At 44.5% G+C, this 20,822-nt stretch overlaps 1 protein-coding gene across 1 annotated transcript in view; it reads right to left on the bottom strand.

The window, feature by feature from the left end:
• ARSK (arylsulfatase family member K) overlaps positions 1 to 20,822 on the bottom strand; it is a 97,966-nt gene that overhangs the window by 68,443 nt on the left and 8,701 nt on the right. The window contains exons 2-5 of the mRNA XM_040342368.1: positions 19,878 to 20,007; positions 16,499 to 16,658; positions 13,202 to 13,484; positions 1,683 to 1,854 (exon numbers count right to left, since the gene is read on the bottom strand). Of these exons, the coding sequence (XP_040198302.1) occupies positions 1,683 to 1,854; positions 13,202 to 13,484; positions 16,499 to 16,658; positions 19,878 to 20,007 (745 nt within the window). The remainder of the gene's footprint in view (positions 1 to 1,682; positions 1,855 to 13,201; positions 13,485 to 16,498; positions 16,659 to 19,877; positions 20,008 to 20,822) is intronic.

Raw genomic sequence — 20,822 nt, 5'->3', positions numbered from 1 at the left:
GTTGTGAACAGTAAACTCACTTTAGTTCATTCTTAAAGTAACTGCCTCCCATCTTTTCTGCAACCGTCCATACCCACCATGCTTAAACACTTGCCGACCGCGCACCGCAGTTATACGTCCACAAGGTGGCTCTGCTGGGCGAGAGCACGTAATATGACGTCCTCTCTCCCAGCCGCCACTAGGCGCGCCCCCCGCTCGCCCCCGACTCCCGTGCGTGTGCCCGGCGGGCGCGATCGCCGCCGGGCACACGCGATCGCTCGGTACAGAGCGGGGACCGGGAGCTGTGTGTGTAAACACACAGCTCTCGGTCCTGTCAGCAGGGAAAATGCTGATCTTCGGTTCATACAATGTGTGAACCGAGGATCAGTGTTTCCCCTAGTGAGGCCACCCCCCCCCCACAGTAAGAACACACCCAGGCATACTTAACCCCTTCCCCGCCCCCTAGTGTTAACCCCTTCACTGCCAGTGGCATTTTTATAGTAATCCAATGCATTTTTATAGCACTGATCGCTATAAAAATGCCAATGGTCCCAAAAATGTGTCAAAAGTGTCCGAAGTGTCCGCCATAATGTCGCAGTACCGAAAAAAAAAATCGCTGATCGCTGCCATTACTAGTAAAAAAAATATAATAAAAATGACATAAAAATACCCCCTATTTTGTAAACGCTTTAACTTTTGCGCAAACCAATCAATAAACGCTTATTGCGATTTTTTTTTTACGAAAAATATGTAGAAGAAAACGTATCGGCCTAAACTGAGGAAAAAAAATGTTTTTTTATATATTTTTGGGGGATATTTATTATAGCAAAATGTAAAAAATATTCATTTTTTTCAAAATTGTTGCTCTATTTTTGTTTATAGCGCAAAAACTAAAAACCGCAGAGGTGATCAAATACCACCAAAAGAAAGCTCTATTTGTGGGAAAAAAAGGACGCCATTTTTGTTTGGGGGCCACGTTGCACGACCGCGCAATTGTCAGTTAAAGCGACGCAGTCCCGAATCGCAAAAAGTACTCTGGTCTTTGGGCAGCAATATGGTCCGGGGGGTAAGTGGTTAAGAACCAGCACCCTGAGGTGAAATGTCAGCCCTTCCTGATTTTGGGGGTCAGGGGGGGGGTGACAATTCTTTTACCACCTCCTGTGGGAACTGGTGGTTGTGAGAGCCCTGGTGTTCTAACAGCACGCCCTATTAACATGGTAAGGGCCTACATATTCATAGCCCATATACTTGGTGTGTCAGGCTGGTATCTGCATAGTATGCAATGCCTCCTTTCTTGCTCATAATTTTTTTTCAATTACATTTTTCACTGAAATAGTAAAAACACAGAAAGAGGGCTGGACAGATGAGCAAATAACAGTAATTACAACGAATGGTAAATTCAGATATTGTTTTAATGGCACTTTTAATTATCATTGCATGCAAATTTTCCTTTACTGATTTGAAATACAGTAACTCAATTATTAATTAGTATGCAAAGGGAAAAAATAATTACACACAAGACTACAGTTCAGTTTACCAGCATTTGGACCATGTTATTAAATACACTACTTATGCTGTATAAATATGTCAGCTTTTAATGTAAAGCAAACTGTGAGAATACTGCTTGTACCACTATAAGATATGCATTGTTCATGATTATGTTAGTATTCATTATGGAAAAAAACAAATACATGGTAACTTACCCAATATACCGTCTGTCTCTGCACACATAGCATAGTAATAAGCTCTAATATTTAAAATCTCCTGGTTTGTAAAATGTCCAGTGCAGTTCTTAGTGTATGATGAGTAGTAGTCCACTGGGTGCATTTTTTGTAAAGGTAACCATTTGGGAAGTGTAATGTTCTTATATGACACCTACATGCATAAAAAAAAACACACAGTATGACATTTATTTTATTGTTTGATACATACTGTACATTATAAGTTGGTGCAAAAAGCTCTGTGTCGCTACTCACTCTAGTCTGCATGGTAAAATGCAGTGTTTTACTGTTCAGTGCAATGCCAGCTCCAGCAGAGGATAGTGTGATTTCCATTTTTTTTTTTAAACTTTATTTGAAGTGTCATTCATGGTGCATTGCACTGCTGTGCGCGGACATGCAGTGCTATACAGTGCAGTGCAGAATAATGCAGATATGCTTCATGTTTGTGCACCGCACCACACTGCTATCACAGCAGCATTGCGGTGTGAACGAGACACAGAAAACAATTGGTGACCTGTTGTTATCCAGTGCGCAAATATACAGTTCACCGCAAACAGTGTGAATGAGCCCTAACACTACTTTATATATTTACCCACATTTCTATTTTTCTTATAGGCGACATTTATAACTTTTTTATCTCTGTTGCACCTACATTGAGACCAGCATGACACAAACTCATTTGACTCCCGCCATCACTGTAGCTTGTTCTAAACCACCAACTTCTCATATCATATCAAAACTAAGCTGGATCCCAGCCCAGTTACCAGCTTTGCCCCCTTTTCTAAGTCCCACTCTCAATGCATAAGTTGAGGTTGATTCGCTTTGCAAAGAAAGTTGCACTTTTCCCAGAGTTTAGTGAATGTGGTAAAATGTCACTTTGAAAAGAATATCTAATCACAGGCAATGAAAATAAAAAGACTTGTTTCTTTATTTTTATATTTTTTGCTTGAACATGATTGGATAATGGAAATCAGCAGAGCGTCACTTCATTCCCTTTCTAATTAAAGTCTATTTTCCTTTAGTAACTCAGCCACATTGGCCCAGATTCACAAAGCACTTACGCCGACGTATCTAGAGATGCGCGGCGTAATTGAAAAATGCGCCGCGCGTATCTTTGCGCCTGATCCTCAAAACGAGATACGCCTGAAAAACATTTTTTTCCGTCCGACGTAAAATGATTACACCGGCGCATCTTGGAGCGCAAAATACGCTAGACACACCATTGTTTTGTTATCAATCTGAATTTTATTGGATTTTTAGTAGTACCTAAATAAACATACATTACTACTATAATCGTAGCGACTAAGCATACATGTACATGATACATATTATCTTATCTGAAACATGTAATACATATAGACACAAAAAAAAAAAAAAAAAGGGGGGGAAAAGGAAAAACAAAAAGAAAAAAGGGGGGAAATAAAATCAAACAATAATAATCCCCCCACCATGTCTACTCGTCTGTAGGGTTCCCTTTAACCCAGGTTGGGAATTCATCTGATTTACGAAAGTCAGACCATGCAGACCAAGTATGAGAAAACTGCTCTTCCCTTCCCGTTTCACAGGCCAATAGGCTTTCCAAGTCTCTAGAACGTTACAATTCCTTCACCCACTCCCCCAGGGAAGGCACTACCCTTGTCTTCCAATATCGAGGGATAACTACTCTAGCTGCTGAAATAAAGTATCCAATCACGTCCTCTCTTGCCTTTTTTAAGGGACCTGGGGTCATGTTTAGGAGAGCTACTCTGGGTGATGCGCAAATTACTGTATCCTCCAATTTTCCATATAAATCAAAAATTTGTTTCCAGAACCTTCTTACCGGCGGACAATCCCACCAGACATGTAACATGCTACCTTTTGCCTCGTGACAACGCCAACAAGTGTCAGGTATATTTTGATTGATTTGATGCATTATAGAAGGGCACCTATACCATCTACTCACCAACTTATATGCCTTTTCTTGTGATCTTGTATCTATTGAGGTTTTGTGAGTCAAAATAAAACTTTTTTGCCAGTCTGCTAAAGCTATATTCTTTTGGAGTTCTTTCTCCCACTTCCGCGTGAACGGGGGGAGATCTGGGTGGATTGAAAGCAAAAGGATAGAGTAAATTATAGAAATTGAGTGTGATAGTGGTTCTTCTTGCAGTAGCAAGGATTCAAATGCAGTTGGTTCAGCATAGAAATCTAGTTTCGATGGGATTGATCGTATATAGCATAAGGCTTGATGTTTCTGCAACCACTGCGCATGGTTCTGAAAGGTCTTAGTCGATGGAAAATCTACCACTGATAGTGAATCTGTCTGGAGTACTTGAGCAATTCTTCTATACACCATTGTTTTGATAGGCAAAGATGCAAATGAGGGAGATATGGCGATCCACAAAATTAAGTTTGTGCGGCGTAGGCTACGCCCTGTGCGCATCTGCTAGTTTCCCGGCGGAAAGTTACACTTTATAAAAGGTGCCTTAATTTTGCACCAGCCGTGTAAAGGTCAGCTAAAGCAACACCATTAAGGAAGAGCTGAGCACACACACTTGCCGGACTACAATCTGTCTGCCAACATGCCAGGGGCATCCATGCTCATAACTATACTAGTGACTTTAGAGGCACGCAGAAGGAGGAGGGAACAGAGGAGGAGGAGGAGGGCACAGGAGAGGATATACCGCAGACGCCTAGATGTCTTTCGCATGACTGCTTCTGAGGTGTATCGCACCTTCAGATTCAACCGTGAAGCCATCCTGGAATTAACCACAACCCTGCAGGATGACATCACCAGCCCAACACTCCGCTCACATGCAGTGCAGCCACTGATCAAGGTACTGGCAACACTCCATTTCCTTGCCACTGGCTCTTTTCAGCGCACAAGTGGATTGTTGGCTGGGATGTCACAATCCTCCATTAGCAGATGTGTGCACCAGGTTATCCCTGCAATCCTGAGACGCATGGCCAACCAAATCATCAAACCCACCCAGGAGGACCTGCGGCTGAAGACAATTACAGATTTCTACAAAATTGCCAGATTCCCACGCACCGTGGGGGCCATTGATTGCACACATGTGGCACTACAGCCCCCCCATGAGACAGAGCACATGTACCGCAATCGGAAGCATTGGCACTCAATCAATGTACAGGTGATAGTGGATGCACAATGCCTCATATGGCACGTCCGTGCCAAACACCCAGGATCCAGCCATGACAGCTTCATATACCGTCAAAGCGACATCCCAAGACAATTTGAACAGAACGTGTATGGGGACAGCTGGCTGGTTGGTGAGTGACATGGGTATGACTGTCCCCCCCCCATGATGCAGACATCACGAGGGGCACATGCATGACTAACATCCTCCTGTCTTTTCCTTTCCAGGTGACTCTGCATATGCACTGGGACCCCATCTCATGACTCCATTCCGGAACCCCCAAACCCCAGAAGAGGAAAGATACAATGCTGCACACATACGTACCCGTGGAGTGGTGGAACGCACCTTTGGCCTCCTGAAGTCCCGTTTCCGATGCCTGGATAAGTCTGGGGGTACCCTGTTGTATTCCCCAAACTTTGTGTGCCAGATCATCGGTGCTTGTTGCATGCTGCACAACTTCGCAGTGAGAAGGGGCCTGGAGATTGACATACGTGATGACCTGACCCCCCAACCAGACATTCCCCCCCTGACCGAGGGTACCCCCTCTGCTGAGGGAACAGCAGCCAGGAGACGCCTCGCAGAAGGCATCTTTGCACAGTAAACACACACATTAAACATGGCACAATGAGAATGCATGCATGCACACCCACTGTGGTCCCTAGCACACACACCCCACATGCACATCGAATTGGATTAGACCCAAGTAAACCACATGGTATTAGGGAGCAGCAACGCCACGCCAAGGCTCCAATTATGTCACTGTGCATTCATACACCATTCACATGGACCTGGGATCACTTCTCCCTGGTCCTGGGGATCCCTACTCCACCACAAATGAGGGTGACACCCTTTTTCACCAGGAATGTCACCCCCACATTCATACATCACTCACACACATAAAACAAATCATAATCACAGTAGAAAATCATAAAAATAAGTAAAAAATAAACCAAAAGAACATCCCAAATTATCAACGGTGGCATGAGCTACGCCTGGGCCGGCCACGGCCCCTCAGGGGAGACTCATGGGGGGGAGCAGGGGAAGGAGGAGCCTCCTCTGGTGGCTGTCCACCTGCTGGCCTGCCCTCCAAGGCCACAGCTATCCTGTTTAGGCCCAGAGTGAGGGCTGCCGTATTGGCCTGGACAGCCTGGGTATTGTCCTGGACAGCCTGGGTCAGGGCAGTCACCTCCAGGGCCACGCCTGCTGTGGCGGTCTGCAGGTCACAAAAACACGTTATCAGCGCTAATGAATTTGTGCCCACATCACTGACCGACTCCTTAATGGAGACCAGGCTCTCCTCCATCTGGGCCAAAGTCTGGGTGACCTGACCCAGATGGTGGGTCTGATGGGCATGATCCCTCTGCAGATTTGCAGGCAGGAACTCGGCCACCCCCCTGGTCTTCTGGGTGGCCTTCCTGCCTGCAGTTGAGTCTTGTGGCCTGGGAGCAGGGGATCCCCCTGGGGGGGGGGGGGCCTGTTGGGGGAGGAGTGGGAGGGACTACCCCTGATGGTGGCCTGACTGCCTCCAGATGAGGCTTGTGGCCTGGGAGCAGGGGATCCCCCTGGGGGGGGCCTGTTGGGGGAGGAGTGGGAGGGACTACCCCTGATGGTGGCCTGACTGCTGTCAGCTACAAGGGGATCCACATCCCAACACTCCATAATTTCCCTGGCAATGTCCATCCGATCATCCACAATCTCCCCCCTCAACCTCCTCCCCCTGAACCTCCTCATGAGGGGAGTTGTGGCCACTCCCCTGCCCTGGGGACTCCGGCCTTTCTGGGGGCTCCTCAGCAGCCTGTTGTCCGGGGGATGGTGCGGACTGGCCTGATGGCCCAGCAACCTCCTGGCCATCTATGGATGACACAAAACATACACAGGTTGGAGGATCCACACACTTGGCACATATTCCCTCCCCCCCCCACACATGCTACTCGCCAGATGGAAAAAAAAAACGTACCTGTCCTCACAGCATCATCGGAGTCAAAGCCAGGCAGGCCCACCACTTGCTGGCTATGGAAGCACCGGGCCACCGCACGTTCCTCCTCAGTCCACCTTACGGTGCAAGGTGGACCTCCTCCAGTGCCCCTGGCATGGGCTGTTTGCTTGGCCAGCTTCTCATGGACCAGGCTCCTCAGATCATTGATCTTCTTGGCAATCCCACTGGGGGTCCTTGTCTCCCCCCCCCCCTCCGCATTGATCCAATCAGTAATCTGCTGAATGATCTCCCTCTTCCTGGCCGGGTGATGTCCCGGCTCTCAGGGCCATGCAAATATCGCCCAAATTGGGTGATCGCCCTGGCAAGTAAGTGCTTCTCACGCACCGAGAAGTTCAGCTTCCTTCTCTTTGGTGCCATATCACCACACAGCACTCAGCACCAAACACACACAAAAATCAAACTGAACAAACAAACACAAAAACACACAGACCAAACAGACAAAAAAAAAAAAGAACAAACAGAGACACAGAACAAACAAACCCAAAAATCAGACAGCAAAATCCAGACACCAATATCAAACAAGCAGACAGCTAATACAAAAACAAAAAAAACACAGAAAAAACAGACACAAAAAACACTCAGAGAAAAAACACACAGCTACTACAACCTCCTACTACAATAAATCTTTAATCTAACACTACTACACTAACCAACAAACACCAACAGACAACAGAACAAAAGCACCTTACTTTAGGAAGGGGAACACATGGATGTACTTTTGCAATGGAAGGGCGTTTGTGTGGGCACATTTGGGCGCAAATGCTCTGTGGATACGGCACTTACGTCACAAAATTCAGTCGCCTTAACTGAACTGACATACGTTAGGACAAACTAAATTTGCGCCGCTCTACGTGAATCTGGCCCATTGACTTCTTTATGCCATGTAACCGATAGGTCAAAACCGATCGTTAGTACGCACAACCATCGGTTAAAAATCCACGCATGCTCAGAATCAAGTCGACGCATTCTTGAAAGCATTGAACTTCGTTTTTTTCAGCACGTCGTTGTGTTTTACGTCACCGCGTTCTGACACGATCGTTTTTTTTAACCGATGGTGTACTGTGTAGGCGCGACGGACCATCAGTCAGCTTCATCAGTCAACCTATGACAATGGTCCGTCGGTCCGTTCTCGGTCCGTTCTCATCAGATGGACTGATCGTGTGTAAGCGGCATGGGATGACAAGGGTTCCCTGTTGCACAGTTCCCATCTGAGCATTGCTGGATGTTGAGGCAGGGTCTGCAGTAGGGTTGCCACCTTTTCTTAAAGCCAAACTCGAACACTTTAGCGGCACATGGCAAATTTTTTTGTGCTATACTCTATAAGATTTTAAAGACCTGGAGGAGAGAAATAATGCAGCATGCTTTACTACGCTGCTGCAAACAGTTGGTGTGGCCAATTTTAACAGGTGGCAACAGATTTGTGTATGACTATCTCGGTTACTTGGTAAGCCACAGTCCGGTCTGAATAATGTGTCTGGGTTTTGGGCAGACTGAAATTCAGACACATGATTCAAAACCTGAGCTATTCAGGTAGACCCTGGACAGGTGGCAAGCCTAAGCATCATAATACAGGGGTCAGTATCACCCCCCCCCCTTTGTAATACAGGGGTCAGTGTCACCCACCTAATATAGGGGTCAGTATTGCGCCCTCCATAATACAGGGGCCCCCTCATAGAGGAACCCATTAAATCAGAATCCCCTTATATGAGTGCTCCCCTTAGAGACCCAAAAAAATAGCAATTGAAAAAATGCAGCACAACCTTAATAATTGTGAATGATGGTGGAAACCCCCAAGGATAATCCAAGTATTAATACACTCTTATTTAAACATACATACTGTTCAACCTCCACACACATATATAATCGTGTAGGAATAGTGGTGGAAATCCATTCCAAAATGTGTTGTGCTAATATCCAATTTATAAACACCTTTTGAGTTAGATACATTGGATATTAGCACAGCACATTGTGGAATGGATTTACACCTCTATTCATACAGTATATGTGTATGGAGATTGAACAGTATATATTTTATGTTTAAATAAGATTGGAATGTACTAATACTTGGATTATCCTTGGGGGTTTCCACCATCATTCACAATTAATTTTTTCACATTTGAATTAATATAATTATAGGGGGAGGTTGCACTGCATATTTAAATTTCTAGGCATTTTTTTTAAATTGTTTATATCAGAGTCCCCTATATCAGATTCTCTTTAAGTCTATAAGGGGGTGTTGATGTAAGGGGACTGTGAAAAAAAGTGTCTCTAAAGAGGGGGGTGATATAAGGACACACTGATCCTTATATCATAATGTGGGTCTCTAAAGGGGGTGCTTATATAAAGAGAGGTTCCCTAAGTAGGGGGGGGTGCTGATATAATGGGGGGTCTCTAAGTGGTCAACAGCAGTCAGAACCCCCCTCCCCACAGACTCCCCCCATTAGCTCAGATTCCCCTTCCCTTATATTGCCCCCCCCCCCCCTCGATTAGATCAGGGACCCCATTCAAGCGGCCATAGCCCACAAACCCAGAAGGATGATAAGAAAATGAAGCCTCTGTTATCGTTGACAACGAGCCGCTGGAGGGGTTTGTTTCAAGGTAAGTCTTTCATAATGTGCTAGTATGTGATGCATACTAGCACATCATGGCTTTAGAACATTTTTTTTTCCATAAGTTTACTACCACTTTATGTATGCAGCTGAGTGGAAGGACACCAGGACATATGCAGAATCATAGTCAGGAACATTCAGAAGTTTATAACAATTGGGCAGCGAGGTAAAAAGCTAATTAGGCAGAAGCATGATCAGTAGTCCAGGCCAGGGTCAGTAACAAAGGCAGACATGACACATGTCTAATCTCTAATGTCTATTCTCATAGAACACAGTATAGAACATAGAGTATATGATGATGATATAAATATGAGCATCTAGGTTTACCACAAACTTCATAAGGGAATCAATGTGGTTTTTTTTTATATATAATTTTTAACTATTCTTATTGTCCATCTGTTCTAAGTTACTTAGTTACATATAGTTACATAGTAGGTGAGGTTAAAAAAGACACAAGTCTATTAAGTCCAACCTATGTGTGTCATTATATATGAGCTGTTTTCAGAACACAGCAGCCAGGTTGGTAACAGGAAAGAAACCCTGGGAATCCATCACCCCATCCCTGAGGGCCCTTCATTGGCTAACAGTAAAGGATCAGATCACATTCAAGACCCTCTGCCTCACCCACAAATGCACACAAGGAAAGGCTCCTCAATACTTATGCGAGAAAATAAAACACTACACCCCCCATTGCACTCTTCGATCATCAAACCAAAACCTCCTCCACATCCCCAAGTCCAATTACAAATCAAAGGGAGAACGAAGATTTGCAGTTCAAGGACCAAGGCTATGGAACGATCTACCAACGGACATCCGCATGGAAGAAAACCATTGGGTCTTCAGGAAAAAAATGAAGACCCACCTCTTCTGAAGGATAAGGAAGATAACGGATGGAATAAGCGCCTTGAGGCGATTTAGTTAGCGCTATACAAGTTCTTCACTCACTCAGTGTCACGTACCTGGATCGTGAGCATGACGTGTAGAGGAGAGCCTCTCTTGCCGCACTGGCTTGCGGGCCCCTGAGGTTGAGACAGCAGCCACAGAAGCACGGTGACACAGGAGTGCCTAGGGTCAGTCCAGTATCGGTGTGGCTGGATGCTCGTAGCTGGAGATGCAGCAGGCAAACTGGTAGGCTGGGTAGACCAGAACGGTGGCAGCCTGGATCGCAGATGAAAGCAGGGACTGGTACGATTTGCAGAGCAGAACTGCAGCAGGCTGGAGGAACAGGTGCAGAGTCAGGCAGGCCAGGTTGGAGATGTACTGGCAGATCAGGCAGAGCAGCCGGCAGAGGAGAAGTCCAAAACAAGCCGAAGTCAGGGTATCAAGCAGACAAGGTTAGTGAGAGCAAACCAGGTCAAGGATCAGAAGTCAGCACAGACAATGGGTTTCAGGACACACAGAAGCTGCAGACCAAACAGCATGGAGTCTTTGGTGCACTGAGTTTAAATAGCCCCTCTGGCGCCAATGTTGGTGACAGACGCACGCCATGAATGTGCGTGTCTGCTGTGCAATTCCTATTGCACGGCCATGCCTTCCCTGACAATCAGTGTTACATTGTATATGCCTGTATGTTGTGGTCATTCAGGTGCTTATCCCCACTAAGACCACTGCCTGTGGAAGGGAATTCCACATCATTGCCCGTTCTTACAGTAAAGAACCCTCTATGTAGTTTAAGGTTAAACCTCTTTTCTTCTAATTTTAATGAGTGGCCATATGTATCTATGGTATCTCATTTATGTGCAGCCAGTTCTTTATTATACTTTTTAGAGGTTATTCAGATGAGCTTCTGTACGGATAGGCTTGAGAAAGGGGTTCCCCATCCTGAAACATGTAGCCATGCCCCCTTCCCAATGTATGATGGCATCACAGGGTTCTGCCCACTTCACATGTTCCTATGTGGTGTATTATTGGCTTAATGTTAATGGCCTTATCGTTGAACAGAGTTTCCTTCCATGACTGGATACTTCCTGATTCACGATCCATTGGCTGTGTTCCACCAGTCCTAAGGATTCTGTTCATCTTGAAGGGAAGGTTGCCATCCAGAGGATATCTATGATTACTGTGATTGTTCACTATTATTAATGTGAGTGAAATATATTTTTTATGTTTTAATTGTGATAATAAAATGCTACACTGTAAGTGGCGCTTTCTGTTTTTTTTTGTGCTTATTTAGCAGAGTAGTTCATTATTCTTCCACTACTCTCCATCCTGAACTGATCTACAGAGGTCCTGGGTTCATAAGTGAGTACTGGGCTGCTACTGTGGTTGGAGACAATCCTAGTGACATTCCATCTACCTGAATTACTTCTACTAATAGATAATGGCTGGATAATAAAATGCAAAACAAGCTCATGACTGCAGTTGTAGCTGTGAGCATGTTTTAATGCTTTGTTTTCTGAGAACTAGGCCCTCAGACTCCCATTGGGTTATTACACAGCCACATAGGTCTCCCAGCGTGTAAGTGGGTTAAAGTTATGCTAGTTAGACATTGCCCTGGATGGGAGGATAAGAGTTAATGCCTTTCCCGGGTTCTTTAGTTTTGTCTGGTTATCTTTGGGTCAGACCCACTGGTCCTGTGATATAAAGAGGGACAGTGGTGCGGAGCCAGGGTGGATAGAGAGAGCCCAGAGGAGAGAGGCCTGGAGCCCATGAGAACCCTGTGACTCACACAGGCTGTGAGGGAGAAGATCAAAGAGCCACACCAGAGAACAGCAAAGGAATGGCTCTTGCTACTGTCGTGATGTAGAAGGTCACCAAGACCTGGGATGCATCTCCAAAGATTCCAGCACTGGGAAATACCACTATTGGATGCTATTCTTCGTATATGGACTCTACCTGTGCAGGTATGCCGGGGCAGCATGCAGCCTTAGTTTGGAGTAGGGATATTGTTCTTTCATGTTGGACTTTGAGATGTTAATTTTGCACTTTTCTAAGTAAAGCTTTGAAACTTTGTTCTTACCTGATCTGTAGTTACTCAAGGGGTGTAATGCAAGGTCCCGGAACACATGTTTATGTCAGTAACAAAGTTAGTGCAGTGTGCAGATACAGTACAAGTGGTAACCCATGGTAACGGAAGTCTACCAAGCAGCCTGTAGTTAAGCGTGTGCCTAGGGCAGGTAGGACAGCCTCTTGCAAAAAGGTTGTTATCGAAGCTCTCCCCATGAGTAGTTGTCTCCCATAGTAATGGGAGCAGACTTGCGCCGCAGAGGTCCCCAGTCTGTACACAGGTACAGAACAGTTAAGTGAAGTTAAGTGCACGCATGGAGTTCACGCAGGGTGCACGGTGGGATCCCATACCATTACTGAGAGTGAGGTAGCAGGGGATACTCTGGACGTGTGGATGTGGACGAGGCTCAGTGTGTCCCTCCTAAATGTAAGGTACAGAGAGGGTGTACATTGTTACAGGGACCCAAGAGTTAACTGGAGAACAGTTACGGTGCAATTGTACAAGGTGCACGTTCATCTCTAAAAGCAGAGGCCCGCCTTAAGCTTTGGGCATTGCCCCACGGTGGACTTAGCCTGATCCTAGTTCATTGATGAAAACGGCACAGAACAAAGGTACCACATGTGTAATACAGTGATCCTATCCCAAGTGCCTAGATAAGCCTTGAAGAACCCACCCATGGGAAAACGTGGAGGAAAGAGCCATCTTCAACCCTACCCTGCCTACATGCAGACAAACCAGCCCTACTAATTCTCAAATATGTTTTATGTCAGGTACAAAAGTGGAAACAACGGCAAAACAGACACAACATACGTTACCTTCCGAAGCCAGTAAAGGGACGTTAAAAATGTTGATGAGCCCCAATTTTCGCCCATGTCTTCTGAAGGATATGGGTGTGGCAAATTTAAACCCAAATACAGAAAAAAAGGTTCTGAAGAGTTCTTTGCTTGTTTTCTTATCCAGTCAGCAGCCAGATCTACATTTATCCAGTCCTTTTCGTTAATACGAATCTGAGTCTTGTTTGTAGTGAGATTGGCCATGGGTCTACCTTCCTGTCTAAGCAAGAATGGCACATCTCTTGTCCAGGCTTCCACTCGGTTACTGAAAGCAAAAACACTAAGTGATAAATGTGTACTGTCCTAGTAAGACATGGGAAATTGTTAAAGAAGATCTCAGTTGGGAACTGCTTATATGCTCTATATCTATACACCTTCAGGCCTTCAGCTGTTATATATTGCAGTCAATTGTGGGATTATGAAGGTATAGCAGAGGGCTGAAAGTTAATGCTAATAGCACCTGTCTATTTGGTTTAGTGGATTACACTTCTAAATAAATACAAATATGTCCTCATCGGTCTTGGGTGTACTGCTTTTTTTTTTTTTTTTTTCATAAATTATCATTTACAGTACATCGCTCTAGAAATGTCTCTGTTTATCTGAAATACAACTGTAATTGCTTGCCTACACAATTCAGTTGTGTACTATCAGGTACAGCAAATGTGAATCATTCTCTCTGTATAGCAAGACAGTAGATTAAGGAAAATGCTTCAGCACTCACAGTCATTGGAGAATTAATCATTTTTTTCCATGATAAAGCTATATATGCACAAGTGCCCGAGGCAAAAAAAAACACAGAAAGCTGAATTCTTTATACAATAAACACTTACAAGGGTCTCTTTTGTACCTAAAGTTTGGCTTTAATGCATTTCTTGGGAACTTTAAAGCCTATAGCTACAGAGGTGAATGAGGGTTTGGTTTAAAGAGCTTTTACTGCTACAGTAGTTAAAAAAATGCAATTTCTTTCTTTTTGGTCACAGGTTCATTTTAAAGAGCTTTCACATTAATTCCATTACATTTGTTGAATGCATTTTCTACAAGAAATGCTTTATTTTCATTTTTTTGAATACGCCTTTTTGTTAAAATAACAATTGTAGATAAGGGTCATACATTTAACAGCTAACTACAATGGAGATCAAAGCATTGCATAGTTTTCCAATAAATAGATTCCCTTCAGTTATCTTTGTTATTTTGGAAAGGACTACTGTAATGGATTTATTGGCTAACATGGAACCTGTTTTTAACTAAATTATGCTGTTGCTCTAAAACATTCTTAAAAAGTCAAATTCATGTTTCTTAAGGTATTTAAACTTTAAAAAAACAAGTTTTAGGGATGTCTGCCTTATTGTTCTTTAATTACTTGGTGAGTTACTGACCCATACCAATCATGTATGTCACAAATGGTCTAACCCAGGGGTGCCCAATCAGAGTGGCCCAGGGGATACATGTGGTCTGTGGAGCCCTCTGATGTGGCCTGCAATCTCTTGCTTTGGGATGGCGGGTTGGCGGCTGACCCGCCATCAAAGAGCATCAGTGTTGTGAATGAAGAGCCACATAAGCCAATGCTTCATGCATAGTACTGACTCCCGGCTCTGTGGCAGGCAGAGTGATACCAAATGCACTCTGCCTGGAATAGCAACAGCCAGCGATACCTGAATGGAAGACTGTTATTAAAGATAATTACTAAACTCATAGGGCCGGATTCAGATACCTGAGCGTATATGTCCGGCCGGCGTAACGTATCTCCGATACGTTACGCCGCTCTAACTTTGGGCGGAAGTTCTTTATTCAGAAAGAACTTACGCCCTTAGTTACGGCGGCGTAACGTATGTGTTGCGGCGTAAGGACGCGTAATTCAAATGGGGATGTAGGGGGCTGGTTTAATTAAATTTGGCTTGACCCGCGTATTTGAAGTTTTTTTGAACGGCGCATGCGCCGTTCGTGAAAACATCCCAGTGCGCATGCTCGAAAATCCGCCGCAAAACGTCATTGCTTTCGACGTGAACGTAAATTACATCCAGCCGTATTCGCAAACGACTTACGCAAACGACGTAAAAATTTCAAAACTTGGCGCGGGAACGACGGCCATACTTAACATAGGATACGCCGCACATACCCCTCATATAGCAGGGGTAACTTTACGCCGGAAAAAGCCGAACGCAAACAACGTAAAAAAAAAGCGCCGGGCGGTCGTTCGTTTCTGAATCGACGTAAATAGTAATTTGCATATTCCTCGCGTAAACAAACGGAAGCGCCACCTAGCGGCCAGCGTGAAATTGCAGCCTAAGATACGACGGTGTAAGACACTTACACCTGTCGGATCTTAGGGATATTTATGCGTAACTGATTCTATGAATCAGGCGCATAGATACGACCGAGCGCACTCAGAGATACGACGGCGTATCAGGAGATACGCCATCGTATCTCTTTCTGAATCTGGCCCACAGTGTATATATGGGCATATCTGTTCTGCATTGGTTACTAGGCTGCTTTCAAACTGATCCACAGGTGCAGCGCAGTGCACCTGCACTGAGCCATAGACTTCTGTTATTACCTTCAGGTTTGGTGCATTTTCAGAAAGTGCACCACACCTGTAGGATATATTAGAAGTCTATGGTAAAGTGCAGCTAACACACAGGAAATCCACAGGTGCACTGTGCTTCACCCACTGTGCGGGTAAACCACAGCACATCAGTGTGGAGGCAGCCTTAGGCCCCTTTCACGTGATCAGTCCTACCCAATCTGACCCTCCATTTACCTCTATGGAGTGGCAGATGTAAACAGACTTGTGTCTGTTTACACCCGCCTACCTCCAGTCCGCAAAAAAAAAAAAACTGAAGGGGATCCATCCCCTTCCAGCTGGGCGGATCAGAGGGCCCATAGAGTAGAGTTGGGTTGTGTCCATGTCTGCTCTGCATATGCAGAGTGGATGCGGACCTGACATCTGTCTGCTCCACTTATTGTGGCCCATGACCGGTTACCAAGTCGCTTAAGTGGCCTTCGCTCTTCAAAAGGTTGGGCACCCCTGGTCTAATAGGCAATAGTGGCAGTTCTAATATTTTAACACCTGACAGATTCCTTTTAAAGTAAGAAAAGGGAGAGTTATACTGTATGATGCTGTAATGGCTGTAGGCAGTGGGAGGGTTCGAGAGCACACCACTGAACGGTAGAGCTCCAAAAAGAAATAATGTACAAACAGTGATTCAATAATATGACACCTACACATACCCAAAACATCCACTGTGGGTAAACTATCACCGGGCAAACTCTCTAACTCACCTCAGTGAATGGGACCCACTTGTATAGTCTTGTTTGCCAAACTTTTGAGTGATATGCCCTTTTTCTTTTATCAGGTCCATCCAGGTTGGGTACCCAGGGTCAAGGCATTTGAAGTTATTCCAGGATTGTGTCAAGTGAGGAAACAGACCACTCCACATTGCTAAGAGGAAGAACAATCAAGAATGCTTTGTAAGTAACACCATAAGTACATTTATTCCCATAATGACTGCTACAAAATATTAGAACAGTCTAATACTCAAAATAAACAGGACCAGGCAACCAGACTCTCCACAGTATAGCATAAAGATTACCATACAATTAGTAGTACATATGCATTCAAAATTCTTGTTTCATATTAATGCTCATCAGTATTAGTATGATGTATAATATCAAGATAACATGAAGTGTTGTGGGTGTACAGCAACACATAAGTTACCAAAACCCAATCCCTTTATACCTCAATACTGTTGTCTTCTTAAAGTGCACATGCCCAGACTTTGGACCTGAGGCCCCATACACACGAGAGGATTTATCCACGGATACGGTCCAGCGGACCGTATCCGCGGATAAATCCTCTCGAGGATTTCAGCAGATTTCTATGCGATGGCGTGTACACACCATCGCATTGAAATCCGCGCCAAAATCCTCTGGCGATGACGTGTCGCGCCGTCGCCGCGATTATGACGCGGCGACTGGCGCGACGCTGTCATATAAGGAAATTCACGCATGCGTCAAATCATTACGACGCGTGCGGGGAATCCCTTTGGACGGATGGATCCGGTGAGTCTGTACAGACGAGCGGATCCATCCTTTGGGATGGACTTCAGCAGATGGATTTGTTGAGCATGTCAGCAAATATTCATCTGCTGGAAATCCATCCCAGGGGAGATTTATCCGCGGATAAATATCCGCCGGAGTGTACACACCATAGAATCTATTCGATGGGATTTATCTGCGGATAGATTCTATGGTGTGTATGGGGCCTTAAGGTTGGGTTTTATATGTCATGCCATGTCAAGTCATGCACCTTAATGAGCATTGTATTAGGGCAGCAACTTTAATTGGGCTGCCTAACACACCAAAAAAGTTGCATGCAAAATTCTCAGCAGTGAAATGCACATTAGTATATTGCTATGTGCTGAGCTGCAACACATATGCAGTTAAAAGGTGTGTTGGTATGCCATTCAGAATGTATGCACTGCCTTAAACCAAGGTTCAAAACACATCTTGACAATGTAAATGGGGTCTAAAACAGTGGCAGCCCGTCCATATGGGGTACAGGCAGGGGTCAAGTCCTGGGAAAAAAAAGTGTGGGAACTCACCCACCCAAGATCCACTCCCCCACCCAAAAAAAAAAATTATACGCTCATATGCATAATTACTAAACCGCATGTTTTTTTTTCGATCCACTGTACCTTATGTTACTGGCCGCTTCATGTACTTCCTCAATGCCGCAATGTCTCCTGGGAGCTTTTGTCATTGTTCCCAGGAGACATTGTGGAGGTCTGCCACGAGTTATCGCGGGATTTAGAAAGAACTTGCTTAAAGACCTCCGCAATGTCTCCTGGGAACAATGACAAATGCTCCCAGGAGACATTGCGGCATCGAGGAAGTGACGGAATACCCGCACACTACCCGGTGAATCCATATACAGGAAGCGGCCAGTAACATAAAGGATTACTAAGATTCGCCTGCCCCCGACAGTGACTCGAGCTGGGCATCGCCGCTTAGTGAAGGATTGGTTCGGACGGCTCGGCTGCTCTCGGCTGCTCTAGTCTTGCAAAGGGAACTGCGTTCCTGCTGTGAAAAAAGTGCAGGAACTCCGTTCCCACGCGTTCCCGCAGAACTTGAGCCCTGGGTACAGGGGTTTCCCCCCCCCTCTAATCCATGCATTCGGCCCCTAATGCACATGCGGGCCCTCCCCCAAGAACATTGAGCACCAGCCGCCACTGGTCTAAAGTATTTACATTCTCAGCAAGCAGTAAAAGAGCTTTAACACAGCATCTCTGACCTCTATAGCTGTTTTCAGTTTTATGCACATTGACATGTGTTTTAATGGGATCCTTTGGGAAGGGTCGGGTCCCTGGAAGGGTCAAAATACTAAAAACAAATTTTTACTTCTCTACTTTCAGTTGCACTGTGTTGCATTTACATTGTATTAAAAATCAGACATGTGGCATTTTAAGGTAATGCACATCTACACATTATTTTAGCGTGAACAAGGCACATAGAAAAAACACAGATGAAGAGTGGACACCAATGCATGACTTAAAGCAGTATTTAACCCAAAACCAAACATGTAACATATTGCAGCTTAACAATCCTTAGATGTGGTGACTGCATAGCTTTGACAGGTACCCACTCCCACACCTAAATGCCCCCAAAGCTGTGCAGCATCATATGATTCTCTTCACAGCAGCACTCAGATTAGAAGAGGAAGGATAAACATTTATAGGTAGATTCAGGTACATTGGAATAACTTTAGGGCGGCGTAGCCTAGCCTGTTTAGGCTACACCGCCGTAAGTTAGCTAGGCTAGTAGTGATTTTCAATCTACTTACCTGCTAATCTACGGCGGCGTAGCCTAAAACGAGCGGGTGTAAGGGCGCCTAATTCAAATTGGTTGGAGGGGGGCGTGTTGTATGGAAATGAGGCTTGACCTCAGGTTTTTTAACTTTTTTGCTACTGCGCATGCGCCGGGCGCCTACATTTCCCAGTGCGCATTGCGGCTAAGTACGCCGTACGGGCCTATTGATTTCGACGTGGACGTAAACGACGTAACTCCCGATTCGCGGACGACTTACGCAAACAACGTAAAAAATTCGAACCTCGCGGCGGGAATGGCGGCCATACTTTAACATTGTTAATCCACCTCATAGGTGGAATAACTTTAGGCCGCCTAAGGCCTTACAGAAACGACGTAATTCGACTGCGGCGGGCTGGCGTACGTTCGGGAATCGGCGTACAAGCTTATTTACATAATCTACGCCGGCCGCAATGGAAGCGCCACCTAGCGGCCATCCGAAAAATTGCAAGCTAAGATAGAACAGTGCAAGCCGTCCTATCTTAGCTTTGTTTAAGCGTATCCCTGTTTGAGCATACGCTTAAACATACGGCGGCGTAGATTCGGAGTCAGGTCGGCTTATCTACTGATAAGCCGGCCTAACTCTTTGTGAATCTACCTATTAGAGATAATTACAAGAACATTAAAACATAGCATAAGCCAAAACCTAATTTTGGATATGGTGTTCCCATTGAGCTTTCCCACCACTAAGCCAAGGGTAGTAAATCATTGAACTATCCATATCTGTTAATACAAAGAATTGTACTATTTTCTCTTCCAGCTAAATCTCTCCCCGAATCCCTCATCAGTTTTATACCTGATCGAGATGGGCAGCAGATCGGAGCATTTGTATACGCGTTAAGAAACACAGCCCCATGATGTTTCATGAAGTTTAGATTTGGAAGAGACACCACCTGACTATCCAAGGTACTTGTCAGCCGCCCATCCTGTAATGAAATATTAATTTGGTAGTTACAAGGTTAGATTTTGTTGGCTGACTGATCGCTTTTATATCCAGGAACAAAAACTACAATAGTACTGTATAGTACAATATACTGCAACTACAATAGTACTGAACATGCCAAGATATTTCTTAATATCGCTTATTGTGAAGTATAGTTGGACATTGATTGGACCAATTTTAATATAAACATTGGCTAAGGAAAGCCACAAAAAAGTAGTTACCCATAATAGACCAAGCAATTTAACCTATATTACTTATTAAAGGGTCACTAAAGGAAAACAATTTTTTTGCTGAAATGACTGTTTACAGGGTATAGAGACATAAAAGTTAACTGATTCCTTTTAAAAATGATTAAAAATAGATTAAATTCAATCATATAATGTGCCTCTAGTTTCACTTTCGGTTTTAAACTGGTTTCATGTTTCTGTGAAGTAAAGAGACCCACAGAACAAAAACAAACAAATCCAGGGCAGTGTTTTGTTTTTAAAATGAATCTGATTGGTTCTGTTAAGTTTTAGACACACAGTAATGACAGCTTAGACCACCGTGAAAAGGTGGTTATAAGGAGTCAGACAACCAGGAAGTGTGGAGATCACAGCAGAATTACAGCAACTTCAAAGCAAAAACGAACAATAAGGACATGAAACCAGGACTGCAGTAAGGTAAAGGAAGCTATTTAGCTAAAAAAAATTCCTTTAGTGACCCTTTAAGTACAAAAGTTATATACAAAATGTAAAGTACAAAATATACCAAATGCTAGAAAATCACCATATTAAAAATGACCACATTGTCATTAAA

This window comes from Rana temporaria, chromosome 1 (assembly GCF_905171775.1).
Source record: "Rana temporaria chromosome 1, aRanTem1.1, whole genome shotgun sequence".
Lineage (NCBI taxonomy): Eukaryota > Metazoa > Chordata > Amphibia > Anura > Ranidae > Rana > Rana temporaria.
Note: the sequence above shows the minus strand (reverse complement) of the source record. Positions and strands in the feature narration are given on the sequence as shown.